Consider the following 15006-nt stretch of genomic DNA (forward strand, 5'->3'; position numbering starts at 1 on the left):
TGGCCAATCAGAGCACACCTCGCTTTTCAGACCGATGAGCTTTGTAAAAATCGACGCGTTTCAGAAAGGCGGGGCATAGAGGAGAAACAATAATGTACAGTATGTGGAAAATAATATGTTTTTTTAACCTTAAACCGCATAAACACATTTCGTTACACCAAATACACAAAATAATGTTCTTTTTAGCAACACCATATGACCCCTTTAAAATCGGCTCAAAATATCAAACATGTTTGATGAATTGGACTGGATAGAGTCAGAGTCTGACGCTAAACAATCCAAGTTTCTGCTCATCATACACTATGCGATTTTCTAATAAATCTGCTGACTAGCTCTGACTTATCAACTAATAGTGAATTGTCCAGACTGTAAAATGGTGCAAAACTTGTGTAGTGTATTCCAGACTTTAGTAAAGTTACGGCACGGATGAAGCTAATTTTAAAGCTAGCCACATGAATAACAACATCCATTTTGGAGCCCTGAGAGGCAAAGATAATGGAAAACGCTAATCAGAAAAAGACAAAGAGGAAATAAAGAAATAAGAGAAAAAATTATATTAAATGCACTTCCATCAGAATTAATTTTAAAGAGTGAACATCTACAGCAGATGGCGTTAATCAAGCACTCGGTCTGTCTAATTTAACCAAAGAACTGTAATTTAATTCCTCACTTGTCTGGGGGATTTCAAACTAGTTTTTATAAAGCTCCTCATTTGCATTAGCTGTATTATAATGAAAATCATCTCATGTTCGTAACTGCAAATGCTTTAAACACACCTGCGCATAAAGACACGGCATTAAAGAAAATAACAAGATTCAGTGCTCACCACACTTACAATGTGAACAAAATACGGTGTGACAGATTAACTTGATATTGAGACATAATTACGCCTCATGCCACTCTATTCAGCAAAAAGACATTTTCAAGAACTGTAAGGTACATGTTTCATCTTCACTTTAAATGGGAACAATAAGTTATTCACTGACTGATTTCCTCAAAGTGTAAAATAAGGGTTAAGCAGTAAAAACAATTGTTGTTTTGTGCTCTAAATGCTCAAATGGAGTAAGCAGAAAAGTTTGAATATTCATAAAAAAAATATCTTGACTAGCCCAGCTACGCAGCACTGAGTGATTGATCAGTTTTAAATTCACTTTAATGGAAAAAGCACCTTTAAAAGTACCTTTAACCCAAGTAACTGTATAGCAACAAGCTAAAAAACACCCAGGACACCCTAGCAACATGCAAAAAAAAAAAACATAGTAACTGCATAGCAATTATTAAAACCACCCTAAACACCCTAGCAACTGCATAACAACATATAAAAAACAATACCCCAGTATAACTGCATAGCAACTTACTAAAAAACACCCAGAACACCCTAGTAACTGCATAGCAACATATAAAAAAACAATATCCCAGAATAACTTCATAGCAACTACTAAAAAACACCCAAAACACCCTAGTAACTGCATTGGAACATGCAAAAAAAGAAAAAAAAAACAACAATACCCCAGTAACTGCATAGCAACTTACTAAAAAAATTCACCCAGAACACCCTAGTAACTACATAGCAACATATAAAAAAAACACCCAGAACACCCTAGCAACTGCATAGCAATGTATAAAAAAACACCCAGAACACCCTAGCAACTGCATAGCAACGTATAAAAAAACACCCAGAACACCCTAGCAACTGCATAGCAACATATAAAAAAAACAATACCCCAGAATAACTTCATAGCAACTACTAAAAAACACCCTAGTAACTGCATAGCAACATGCAAAAAAAGAAAGAAAAAAAACAATACCCCAGTAACTGCATAGCAAAGCACTAAAAAAATTCACCCAGAACACCCTAGTAACTGCATAGCAACATGCAAAAAAAAAAAAACCCACCTCAGTAACTGCATAGCAACTTACTAAAAACCACCCAGAATGCCCTAGTAAATGCACAGCAACATGCTTAAAAACACCCGGAACCCCCTAGTAACCACATCGCACCGTCCTAGCAACCACCCAGAATTACAAAGTAGCCAAAACGTAAACACATCTACCTCTATTTAGCAGTTCAATAAACACTCCAGCACTTAAAAACACCAGCTATATGGGTTCATAAACCCACTGTGTGCTTCACAAATGCATTTGCTTTCATATAAAGCCGGCGGAAGGCTGAACACGTAAATAGTCAGCGTTTGGCTTCAAACTGTCAATCACACAAAGGAAATTGGTTTATGTATGAACAAGTGGTGGAAATGTCAACGTCTTACTTAAGGGCAGAGTGTCATTCAAGACGGCTGCTCTTCTGTCGCGCAACATTCGCAGTATCAAGCGTGTTGTAACTGATGCACAATGCCGACACCTGTGCAGCCAATTTTCATTAAAAACGACCGCGACGTGGAATGTGGAAGACAATGAAGTTTGGGGAAGAGAGGTTTAGATGCAGCCTGTAATAATGTGGCAAGAGCCGTGGCGTCAGAGGCAGGTGTGCATGAGTCATACACCATACATCCAGCTGGGCACGGTGAACGCCGATACTTCCAGACACGTCAAGAGTCTGTTTGACACACGGGGGAGGGACTCGACAGTGAACTCCAGAAGTTAAAAAGAGACGAAAGCGAGCCCTGAGGGCACTAGAGACCGGAGTGATCGGCGTTTCAAAAACGGTGTCAAGCGCTGATATGCGAAACAATGACGGCTGTTATTAAACACAGATTCTGCAGGCCTGATATCTTTGGCAAAAAATGGTTTAGTTGGCACACAGAGTCTGATTCAGGGAACATGGGTAATGACTCACACCTGTTTAGGAGTCACCACCGCGGCTAAATGAGGCTGGAACGTGCTCCGTCTATCCGTGATTGTCTCCCCGTGTTTAATCAGTGGCAACTCTTCATCTACAACAAAAAACAAACAACAAAAGCAAATAAAAGCAGTCCTTTGAATGACTGGCGAGCCACTAATGACTAATTAACTGGGATCGCTTTACACAAGATGTGCCTGTCATCGGTACTTTGAACCTGACCTGACACTTTACTTTCTCAAAGCTCAAGTGCTTGCAGAACTTCCCACTTTTCATGATCTAAACTATTTCGTGTTGATAAAATAAAACGAGTCACGGACAATGGGTCTCATTTACTAAGCATGTATACGCTAGGGATGCAACAATACGGCTAGCTCACGGTTCAATACATACCTCGGTTTTTAACCACGGTTTTCGGTTCTGATGGCTTGGCACATCAAAGTGTTTTTTGCAACAAATTAACAACAAAAAACTCCTGTAAACTTCTGTACACTGGAAAAAATTATTTTTCCAATTTTACCCCAAAATAGGATGGTTTGGCCATTATTGAGCGCTATAAACACATGTAATCATACTGGTAGCCAGAGGGCCCAAATATACGCATACACTGAAATCTGTGCATTAATGTTTTCGCGAACAAATCATGCTTCACCATTAACTTTCACACTAAAATGCATTCAAAATTTACGGAAAAATGTATGAAACCATACGTACACAGCAAGCACATGCTTGAGTCATGAGACTGGTCTTTAGAGAGTATCATATGTTTGTGGAGACTGACGAAAGGCCATAAAAATCAAGATTTTTTCTTAAACCTTGGGCATGCAGTTGCTCATTTAGAATACTCCAAATTCATCGAGTTCAAGTTTTGCAAGACGTTGTCCTGTGCGTACAAATACAAGATAATCCACGTAATTAGGGATGCACTGATACCGATACTGGTATCAGTGCATCTGGTACCAGTGGTATACTGGTAATATTGGGGCATTAACTATAAACAACATTTATTTTAAATGTCAAGCATACACGACTTTTATGGCTAAAGCGAATCTAGCCTGTGTGAAATGCGCTAGACTATACATGTCCCTCTCATTCTGCACCAACACAAACGTGTGCTAACTAACATTATACATATTCTGTCGGCCACACAGGAAGTCGTGGCCTAATGGTTAGAGAATCGGACTCGTAACCCAAAGGTTGCGGGTTCAAGTCTCGTACCGGCAGGGATTGTAGGTGGGGGGAGTGAATGTACAGCACTCTCTCCCACCTTCAATACCACGACTGAGGTGCCCTTGAGCAAGGCACCGAACCCCCAACTGCTCCCCGGGCGCCGCAGCAAAAAATGGCTGCCCACTGCTCCGGGTGTGTGTTCACGGTGTGTGTGTGTTCACTGCTGTGTGTGCACTTTGGATGGGTAAATGCAGAGCACTAATTCCGAGTATGGATCACCATACTTGGCCACATGTCACGTCACTTCTGTACCCAATATTTAAAAAAATTACAAATGCAATGAAAATACAGGTATCAGTACTCGGTATCGGCAAGTACCAAAAATATCGGTCTCGTTCTGGAAAAAGTGGTATCGGTGCATCCCTACAAGCAATTATTAGTAATTAAGACCCAGTGTTTCTCTCTTTAGGAATTCCTTTGGAGTATGGAAATGAATGTCAATATATTGGAACATACCATCAAAAGCACTGGAGAGGAGCTGAGCTGATTGGTTGGCGAGTTTTAGCATGCTGTAGTCTGGAAGATCGTCCTCGTCGTAGTCATGAGCTTCTTCCTCTGTTGTCACCGTCTTACCCATTTCTGGTCCATCTAAAAACACAGATACATGCGCAGGGCAATGCACTGTGGTGAAAACTAATAATTTTACAGACCATTGCACATTTCAGTCAATCAGCAAGGACGCCAAGGACATGCAATGCAATATGCAAGGCATTTTACTCTATTAAATTATATATAATGATTCAAATAAACAGTGCTCAAGATGTAAATAAAGAAAGGTCAGTGACATTCTCCCACAAGTTTCTTTAATTGATCAAACATACTTGAATGCAAATAGTCCTTAACGTCTCTTTTGAAACAACACATACTTGCACTGTTTCACCCCACAATATAATTTGAAGGGTCAAAGTGCACTTCCATCAAGATTTCAAAGCAACTAAGATAAATAATGCATGGAAACATCTCAAAGAGTATCATTCATTAAACAACAGCAGTTGAATGTAAACTGAATGCAACAAAAGGCTCTTTATTGGCATCTGTGGTTCAATGGAGAACATTTAACGCCCATGGAAACTCTCCATTGGACAAAGTTTTTTATATATGTATATATATATATATATAAATATATATAATGGAAAAAGGTTATTTAGATTATTAATATGTTCTTCAAAATGGTTCTTTTAAGAATTGTTCACTGCAAGGTTCTTTGGGAACCCAAAATGGTTATTCTATGGCATCACTGCAAATACCCCTTTCTGGGACCTATTTTTAAGAGTATACGCTAAAGACGACACATTCGCACTCAAATCACTGGCAGTCGTTTTCCATATGTCATTTGGAATCTTGAAACGAGAAACTAAATGAGAACTAAATTAAGTCGCAATCAGCCGTTCCAGCTGTTCTGAAGTACGGCATTAATATTCAGTGATAAAAACAGCTTTCCCACACATTCCACCAAGGAATCTCCTTGACATCCTCATTTCCATGGTCATAGAGGCTCAACAAGTTTCCAAATCCCTTTTCAGAGATCGCTAGGGATGATTTTCATTTGTATGCCCTGTCAGGTACTAGGTCTTGGCATCAGGGGCGTCGGAACAATGGGAAAAGTGGGAGGGAAGACATTATAAATCTCATCAGCCTCTCTTCAGAAGCACGATATGGTTTTAAATGCCTAGCTGACATTCATATGAGACACTATTTGAAAGCTTAAACGCCAAGTTCAATGATTAGACCTAAAGCTTTGTGAATTTAAAAAAGTGCTTATTTTTGCTGAAGACTTCTCTGTTGTTCACATCTTGTGTCCTCAGTAAGTTTGTTCAGCACACAAACTCTGTGCCAGATGTGGCTCGGATAATGAATATTAATTGCATTATGTGACGGTTGGCAGAGATTTCTGCTTGATCATAATGCTGACGTTCTACATCAAACCAAATAAACCTCTTTAAAATATCTTGCTATGCACCGAAATGTGGGAAGTAGACCACTTTCTGAAAGTTCAAGTGGTTGCAATTAAATGTCAACGTACAAATGTCAAAAACATCCTGAGATCTGAACACATCTCAATGGGAGAATTGGTTTTCGGGGTTCCCAAGTACCTTGAAATTTCAGTGACTTCAAGGATTTCAATGACTATTCCATGTCTGGAAACCACACATTTTAAATTCCCTAACACTTGCAGGTTTTCATGACTGTTGCCATAACCTGGTCAGTATAGTTAAGCACATATTACAACCCTTCTGACCACAAAATTAACCTCAAGCTCATCTTTAAACAAACACCTGAGGGATCTCATCAGAAAATACCTCTGAAACTGCTGAGGTGCGCTTGGATTTTCTTCCCCGTTTAGTTCAGTAAATCTGAGGCAAATCAATATGGGAATTTAATTATAGCTCGTCAAAATTTAACTGGTTCCAAAGCTTTAACGACCTTTGACTGCTTTCCATTTCTCCTCAACCACCCCCACCTTTCAGTGTCAGACGTGAATATTCATGCCCCGCGGAAATATATATAAAAACACAACCTTTTGATCTCTCTGAGGGGCCTTCACCGCACAACCTGCTGTAACTAGCATCTCATCTGAATAATTACTTTTCATGACACCGTCGAGTATTAGGCCTGTAATCATTCAGTTGATGAGGGAAGACGCTAATTACCATCCCTCTGAAGTTTGATATTAGATTAAGTTACTTCTTCCGAAGTGACGTCACCGTCAAGCACGAGAGCCGTGTATTGGGAGCCGGGTGTATTTAGGCCTGTTTGTTTACCAAAACGTGTGGGGGGAACAAATTAGCATCGCTAATGTAATATTCACACTACAAAAAAGAAACAACTGCACGCACACTGAGCACATCACAGCGAAACAATGGGGTTTCGGAAATGCACACGGAGTCGTCAAAGCCGAAACGTTCATTTGAAAACAAAGGAAATCAAGTTTGAACGAAACAGATGTTCAAAACAGGTAATCAAGGGCTTGATTTAACTTTGGCGTTCGTTTCTTCAAAACACTAATGAATCATTCAAAAGACAGATTCTCTGTAGGACAAGGGCAACCTGTCGAAGTCGTGATCTCGAGATTGAGAGTTAAATGAACGGTGTAGTAAACAACACAAGGTCGCTGTCGTCAATTGCTTCCAATTTGCTTGACATGCTGAATGCAGGTTCTTTGACAAATCTTTTTAAATCTGCACACACTAGTTACATCAGAAATTGAATTCATGGGACCCGTGTAAAATCCCTCCCAAAAAACTATTTACGGTGGCTAGCTGGTGTCTAGTTAGGCAGCTATTGTTTTTAGAGGGTTTCTGGGCACTGGTTACTCCGAACGACGAGCTAACCTAACTTAAGCCAGGTACATAAAATTCAGGCCACAATTGTCACCTGAGACAGATTTTGGAAATCACAGGCCTCCAACAAATTTCTGATGGTGTCACGGCCCTGCAGTGTAATGACTCCTACAACGGCCTAATGAAGAGAATAATGACACATGTGGAAAAACAGATCGATGTAAAAACTCATTATTTAGCAACATCATATCCTGTTTCTCCTCAAGAAGTCGATCCAAATTATGCTTTTTGCATCCTACAGACTTCTGCTGACAAATAAACACTGATATCTGGGTGCAGGAGAAAGACGACACAGTTCATTTTTCCTCTACTACAGACATTGTTACAATACAAAGCTGGTTGAAAATTGGTAAACTTATCCTTTAACCAACAACAACAATGAAAGTGTAAAGAAAAATGGCTTTAGACCAGCAATATCCTGCATTCATGCAGCAATTAAACTGCCTGAGGTCACACAGTTTCATGGTTTCTAGTAGGTGCTCTTGCAGTGGATCACCGTCTGCACTGCATCTCCAGATTGATTTTGTCAGCAGGGATGCGTCTCGTGTATCCAGGTGTCTTTATAGGATGTCAAGACTCAACGTGCAGAATGCTTACTGATGGGTGAAGGTCAAATCAGAAGGTCTGTTTAGCACTGTGATTACATCCCTGATTACCATCATTTAATTTTGTCACCTTGAACCATTTGCCAGTAAAGCTGCACTTCTTCAAGACGTATCACTCGAACTGTGTTACGTCTACAAACATGTAATTTTGTTTCTATTAAAGGGTTCTAATGAAGCAAGATCTGATACGTTCGCCAACCCACACGCCTGTAATTGAGTGTCCTTCTTTCTACATCTGAGTTTATGGAGTGTGGCACCTTACGAAGACCTCGTGGCAAGGCGAGACTTAAAATAATTAATGGGACTTGGCTAACGAACAGGACAGCTAGTCACGCGCCCATTTCCATTTTTTCCCCTCCATTCAGTTGGAGCTCCATTTCCCTCTTGAGCGCGCCATTCATGGAAACTCATTTGCATATTAAAACCGTTGACATACATACATAATTTCAGTCGCAATTATCACATTCAGCGAAAGGCGTGGGAGAGCTGTCCTTCAAAAACAATAGCTTTTAAGGATTCGTACGGCAGTGGACTATCGTCTGACCGTTAACCAGTGATAAGCCTAGATTAAAATGCATACTGCTCATACTAGTATGGAACAACAAGTAACAAGTAACACTTAAAATTGATAACCAGGTGACGTTATTTGTAGATTGCAATAATTTTTTGCATCTATACCACCAATGGGTAATTAGTTTCTATTGTAGCACGTTACTTGCAGACAGAGCTACAAATCAAATGCTTAAACGTTGCAACTATGAGCTTTTTATGGGATACTAATGAGATGTTCCTATATGATGGGAGATCATGGAACTGACAAACAACAGGAAATATGCAGATATACTGTAAAATGCTTACGAGCAGGATGCAGATAAATTATGTGTAAAAAGAAAAAAAAAGCTCACCACTTGCAGACTTGGCCTCCTCTCAAAATGTCTCCCTCCTAACCAAATAAGCCAATCTCCAACATGCAAAAATGATTGACAGGAATCCACTACCTACACATTTTTGATTGAGCCAAAAATAAAAAGCACAGCCAGCACTCAGCAAGATTCTTCTTTTGCGCTTTAAGGAATCAGCGGCTGTCATGGAGTGTGATTTCTCAGGACACCTTGTGAGCTTCCGGGTAATAGGGACATTTTATGTGGCAGAAAAATGCCTACAGCACATTTATGCAACAGATAAACATCTCTACACTCAGATTAACTGTACTTGGGGGAAAAGAAAAAAAAAAAGTGTTATCGACCCAAGCTAACAAAGCAAATTCCCTCCTTTAAAAAGGTTTAAAAATAAAAGATTTTCTCCCCCTTCCAAGAAGAGCCGAGCAAACGAGCTGAGTGTCAAAACCCATCAGGATCACTTCTTGGACTTGCCACTGACCTCATGGGAACTTTTAGAGCCCTGGTGAAAAATATTAACAGGTTCTGTCAAGGCAGCACAAGTCTTTTCATCGATTACGAATAGATCTCCCCAACGCCGAGGTCTGTGAGAGGAGGGAGAAGGAGTGGTCTTAAAAAAACCATCTACCTTCGCCGCGGCAGGCTGCTGTGTTCATTTTATCCAAACAATTCGACTTTATTGAGATGGCTAGATCAAAGGCATGGATCCAATATCCGGCGTGCAATAATTATGGCAAACATTATGTTCAAAGGCAAGAGAGATTTGAGGCGGACAATGAGGAGAAATGACACGGGAACGAGCGACAGGGCTACTCAAATGAAAAGCATCCCAACATTTTGCATCGTGTGGCGATTCACAAGAATTTCAATATGCAGGGAAAAGTGTGAACGTAGAAACTTGCCATCCAGAGATTGGACTTGTTGGTACTGACTCATGGGATATTATCCTGTCAGGTGCTGAGGTCCTGTCAACCGCCCACTCGGTATCTACAGGGTTATTTTTATCATGACTATAGCACACTGAAGTGAACCTTCCTGTAGCTCAAACAAGTAGACTATGAAGCTAACAATAACAAGGTCATGGGTTCGATTCTCAAGGAAAGCAAGAACTGATAGAATGTGTACATTGAATGCATTTAATAAAAAGCATCTACCAAATGCATAAACGTAAAAGTAACCTGATGTTGGCACAAGTATTTACAACCACAACCACAGTTTAACCTTCAAAATTTGTTTGTCAAGTCATTCCAAACCAGTATGACCTTTGTAAGATGTTTTGTAGAGCATTGGGAACTGAATGACTCTGGAACCCATCGACTTTTATTGTATGAACAGAATAAACACGGTGACATGTGTCAGAATAGCTTTTTTTGTGATATGTGATAAACTGCTTTGGATATCCCCATTTGGAAGCTGATTTTGATAAATGTGCAAGCTATATTTTGTAGAACGTTAGGAACCAATCGACTTTGGACCCCATTGACTTTCATTATATTAATGGGATAAACACTTCAAAATATTCAAAATATCTTCTTTTGTGATATATGATAAATTGCTTGGGTTTAGGGCTGGACAGTATGACCTAAAACCTAAACCTCCATTAATTGAACACTTTACCTTGATTACGCTTATTGAACGCTTATTGTATTTTTATTTTTTTGCCCTCATGGTTCATTAAAGGTTTGTACTGTAAATATACTCAACTATTAAACGTGGGATTTTTTTTTCGTAATGAAAGAGTGCATTTCTTATCAACAGGAAACAATCTATTTATGGTTATTTATTAAATATTTCGAACATCTGAAATCAAAGCTTGCTTGAAATGAAGATGTCTTATGAAAAAAAATTTAATTTCAGTTTTTTTGCAAAAAATTTTTTTGGGGGAAAAATAGAAAATAAATCCTTTTTTTTTTTTTTTTTTTTTTACAAACAAAATAAATGAATATCACCATGTCAATAGTAGAACATATCCAGTATTTCTTGCAAACAAAATACATTTTAAATATCGTCATGGGAAACGGCTTTTAAAAAGGCGTATCGCAAAAGCAAAAAGTTACCATACCAACCTACTACTGTAAACAAAAGCCCCCGGATTCTTCTGATTGGTCCACTGTTTTGGAACTGACATTGATGAGTGGCTCTACTGCGTGTAAAAGTTTAAATTATTTAACGCGCCACTCACGTGCGAAACGCTGCAAAAGACTCAAGTGCAACAATCATACACGTCCGTAGAGTGCTGACTACACACACGGTAGTATGTTTTTAAGGGGAAAGAATTAACAGGATTAAAAAAAAATTCAATAACTGACATCGAAAAATTATGTCGGTTAGAGGTTCAGAATTTTGTTTTCAATTTCTTTTCGATAAATAGTCCAGCCCTACTTGGGATATTCCCATTTGGAAGCCAATTTTGATAAAAGCACCATATAGGTATTTTGTAGAACGTTGGGAAACAACTTTTGACCCCATTGAATTTCATTGTATTGACAAAATAAATAAACATTTTTCTTTCTTTTTTGTGATTTATGATAAATTGTTTGGGATATTTTCATTTGGAAACTGGTTTTGACCACTGACTTTCATTGTATGGATGGAATACACGCTTGAACATATTTCAAAATATCGTCTTTTGCGATATATGATAAATTGCTTGGGATATTCCCATTTGGAAGCTAATTTAGCTAAAAGCGCCAGCTAGATATTTTGTTGAATGTTGGGAACCAAACGACTTCGGACCCCATTGACTGTCATTATATGGATTAAAAAAACACCGCTACATTTTTCTAAATATATCTTTTTATATATACACATGATAAAATGCTTTGTATATTCCCATTTGGAAACTGCTTTTGATAAAAGCGTCAGCTAAATGCATGAATGTTTTCTAAAAAAATGCAATCCAAGCCATATTTTTCAACGCACTGTAACTGCATATTTATCTGCACCCCACAATCTCTTGACTCTGCCAGCATTTACAGCGTGATTATGCCGAGTTTTTATTACTTCCTTGGTTATTGAGATGCTGCTCTCCACCTACCAGTTTCGAACAATCAAAAGAGGCTGCTTTCCGTGAGCTGAAGGGTCTATTACTTCTAGGTTAATGACAGGCCGTGTACCTGATTGCCGGCAGGCCCCGTGCACCCGTTTCAATTGTGCCTCCTTCCTGTATACTTCCGCAGAGAATGCCGTATGCCTCCTATTCTTTTCAAAGGGCTGATGAAACCACAGACCCGAACATTTGCTTGATTTCTCTATGTCAAGCACCTATGCTTTTTTTCTTCTTCTTTATATTACCTGCCGGTGGAACGCCGAGTTCCTTCAAAGCCGGAGGGAATAAATGACAGCGTGATTCCCCTCCTGACTCTAATTCTCTCGCTTTCCAGAGTTCACTTTACACAAAAATGAGCGTGCTTCCAGCGTGGCGCTCAAAACAACACAACAAAACCCTAGTGGGGCTTTAAAACAGAGGGCAATTATTTCACAGAAGGAGCGTCTGGTGCTGTGACAAAATCCAAAAGCACAAACGCTCCGCAGTCTGTGTCTGTAATGAGAAGACGCAACTTTAGTGGACCTCTCCTTGTCTGGTTTTAAGATTAAGCAATAACGCCTTGTGTATGGGTCGTATGAGCTGTTCGTGCAACAGGTAAGTCTAATGCTTCACGTGTATTTGTGAACAGAATACCGACTTCATCTCATTTCTCACCCTATTTATACAGTCCCTAGATATGCATCAGTCCTGCATAATAAAGACTGATTTGAGCCTCTCACATCACATTTCATCTACTGCCCCCTACTGTACAACCCCATTTCAGCACAGTTATTAATTCCGCAAAGCCACTTTCATTACCAACTGATTATTATTGAGAAATTACAATAACGATAACTAAAGTTCAGGCTGACTCAGCACAAGCGGCATTAGTTCTTACCTGCACTTTGTGATTTTTCTGCGAGGAATTCTCTTATTTTCTCCACCCACAGGTACAGAATACTCTCCCCTGTATTCTCCCTATATATAACAGATAATGTGATAGAATAAAAGGCTCAAATTATACTGAATACATTTTGTTTTTCATAACACGTGACGTGCACGGTTATGACGCTCTACATGCAGTCTCTGCAGACTCACGCCACACTGACACACATACTCACACATACAGCTCCTCTAAACTGTTGGACAGAGTCCTTCGGTCCGCTCCTCTGAGCCAGCCAGCGCTGTCAGGACAAAAACAACATGTCAATCACACATCGTATTCAGTTCCCAACACAAAACTCAAACGGCAAGCAATCAGACGTAACGTTACTTGATCTGATATATCGGAGGCGCTGAGCTCGGGTACTCTGGAGGAAGTATGATCTTCAAACAAACAGAAACACACATTAAACATTCATAAACACACGTGTGACCCTGGAGCACAAAGGCAGTCATAAGCAGCACCGGTATATTTGTAGCAATAGCCAATTGTATGGTTTTCTTTTATGCCAAAAATTTGGATATTAAGTAAAGATCATGCTCCATGAAGATATTTTGTACATTTCCTACCGTAAATATATCAAAACTTAATTTTTGATTAGTAATATGCATGGCTAAGAACTTCATTTGGACAACTTTAAAGATGATTATTTGATTTTTTCAATATTTAGATTTTTTTGCACCCTCAGATTCCAGATTTTCAAATAGTTGTATCTCGGCCAAATATTGTCCTCTCCTAACAAACCATACATCAATGGAAAGCTTACTTATTCAGCTTTCAGATGATGTATAAATCTCAGTTTGGGAAAAATTGACCCTTTTGGCTGGTTTTGTGCTCCAGGGTCACGTTTAGCACATTCATAAGTCTGATCTGCGACTCTCACACGTCACACCTGTAAACAGAGCGTTAGTCTGGGCCGCTGCGAGTCATCCGAGACTCTGATGCAGAAAACTCTGGCCGCTTCATCGATCACACACCACTCCTCCGCGTAGATGGAGGACAGCGCCTCGATCTCCTCGATCTGCAACACACACACAGACACACGCACAGACAGACAGACGCACGCACAGACAGACGCACGCACAGACAGACGCACGCACAGACACACGCACGCACAGACACACGCACGCACAGACAGACGCACGCACGCACAGACAGACGCACAGACAGACGCGCACACAGACAGACAGACGCACGCACAGACAGACAGACGCACGCACAGACAGACGCACACACAGACAGACGCACACACGCACAGACAGACAGACGCACGCACAGACAGACGCACGCACAGACAGACGCACAGACAGACAGACAGACACACACACGCACAGACAGACGCACGCACAGACATGTTTGTTTCTGTGAATTGTGGGGATTTTCCATAGACTTCTATTACTTTTGTACTAACCTGTTTTTATAGTCTATGGTACTAACCAAACGATATTTCTATACCCTAACCCTAAACCTACCCCTTACAGAAAACCTGTCTGCACTGTAACACTTTCAGATAAACATCATTTACTACTTTTAATCATCTTTTTCCTCGTGTCAAAAATGTCAGGTTTTACACACACACACAAACACACACACAGTGTTTCTATTTTTTTACGTGGACTCTCCATAGGCATAATGGTTTTTATTCTGTACAAACTGTATTTTCTATCCTACATCTAAACAGGACACTTTCTGCATTAGATTTTCAAAAAACTTCATTCTGTAGGATTTATAAACTTGTTTCCTCATGGTGACCTAAACAATGTGTGTGTGTGTGTGTGTACCTGGTGTTTATCACATTATGGGGACAAAATGTCCCCACAAGGATAGTAATACCAGTAAATTTGCACCTTGTGGGGACATTTAGTCCCCATAATGTGATAAACACCAGGTATATACACACACACACACACACACATGTCTGGTCAGCTATCCTTGTGGGGACGCTCCATAGGCATAATGTTTTTTCTACTGTACAAACTGTATTTTCTATTGCCCTACACCAACCCTACCCCTCACAGGAAACTTTCTGCATTTTTACTTTCTCAAAAAAAAAACTAATTCTGTATGATTTATAAGCTTTTGTACCCATGGGGACCTCAAGTTAGGTCCCCATCGTGGCACGAGTCCCTATGAGTCTGTGTGTATTCAGGTTTAAGTCCCCAC

The 15006-nt window shown here is 39.8% G+C and overlaps 1 protein-coding gene across 1 annotated transcript in view; it reads right to left on the bottom strand.

Annotated features, from left to right (window-relative positions):
• Window positions 1-13885, bottom strand: part of impact (impact RWD domain protein) — a gene marked incomplete at its 5' end in the record, with an annotated part of 29294 nt that extends 15409 nt beyond the window's left edge. Inside the window, 6 exons of the mRNA XM_016243794.1 lie at window positions 2797-2891; window positions 4484-4615; window positions 12799-12878; window positions 13022-13084; window positions 13174-13226; window positions 13736-13885. Of these exons, the coding sequence (XP_016099280.1) occupies window positions 2797-2891; window positions 4484-4615; window positions 12799-12878; window positions 13022-13084; window positions 13174-13226; window positions 13736-13885 (573 nt within the window). The remainder of the gene's footprint in view (window positions 1-2796; window positions 2892-4483; window positions 4616-12798; window positions 12879-13021; window positions 13085-13173; window positions 13227-13735) is intronic.
• Window positions 13886-15006: the final 1121 nt, after the last annotated feature.

Source organism: Sinocyclocheilus grahami, unplaced genomic scaffold (genome assembly GCF_001515645.1).
Source record: "Sinocyclocheilus grahami isolate Dianchi unplaced genomic scaffold, SAMN03320097.WGS_v1.1 scaffold701.1, whole genome shotgun sequence".
Classification (NCBI taxonomy): domain Eukaryota; kingdom Metazoa; phylum Chordata; class Actinopteri; order Cypriniformes; family Cyprinidae; genus Sinocyclocheilus; species Sinocyclocheilus grahami.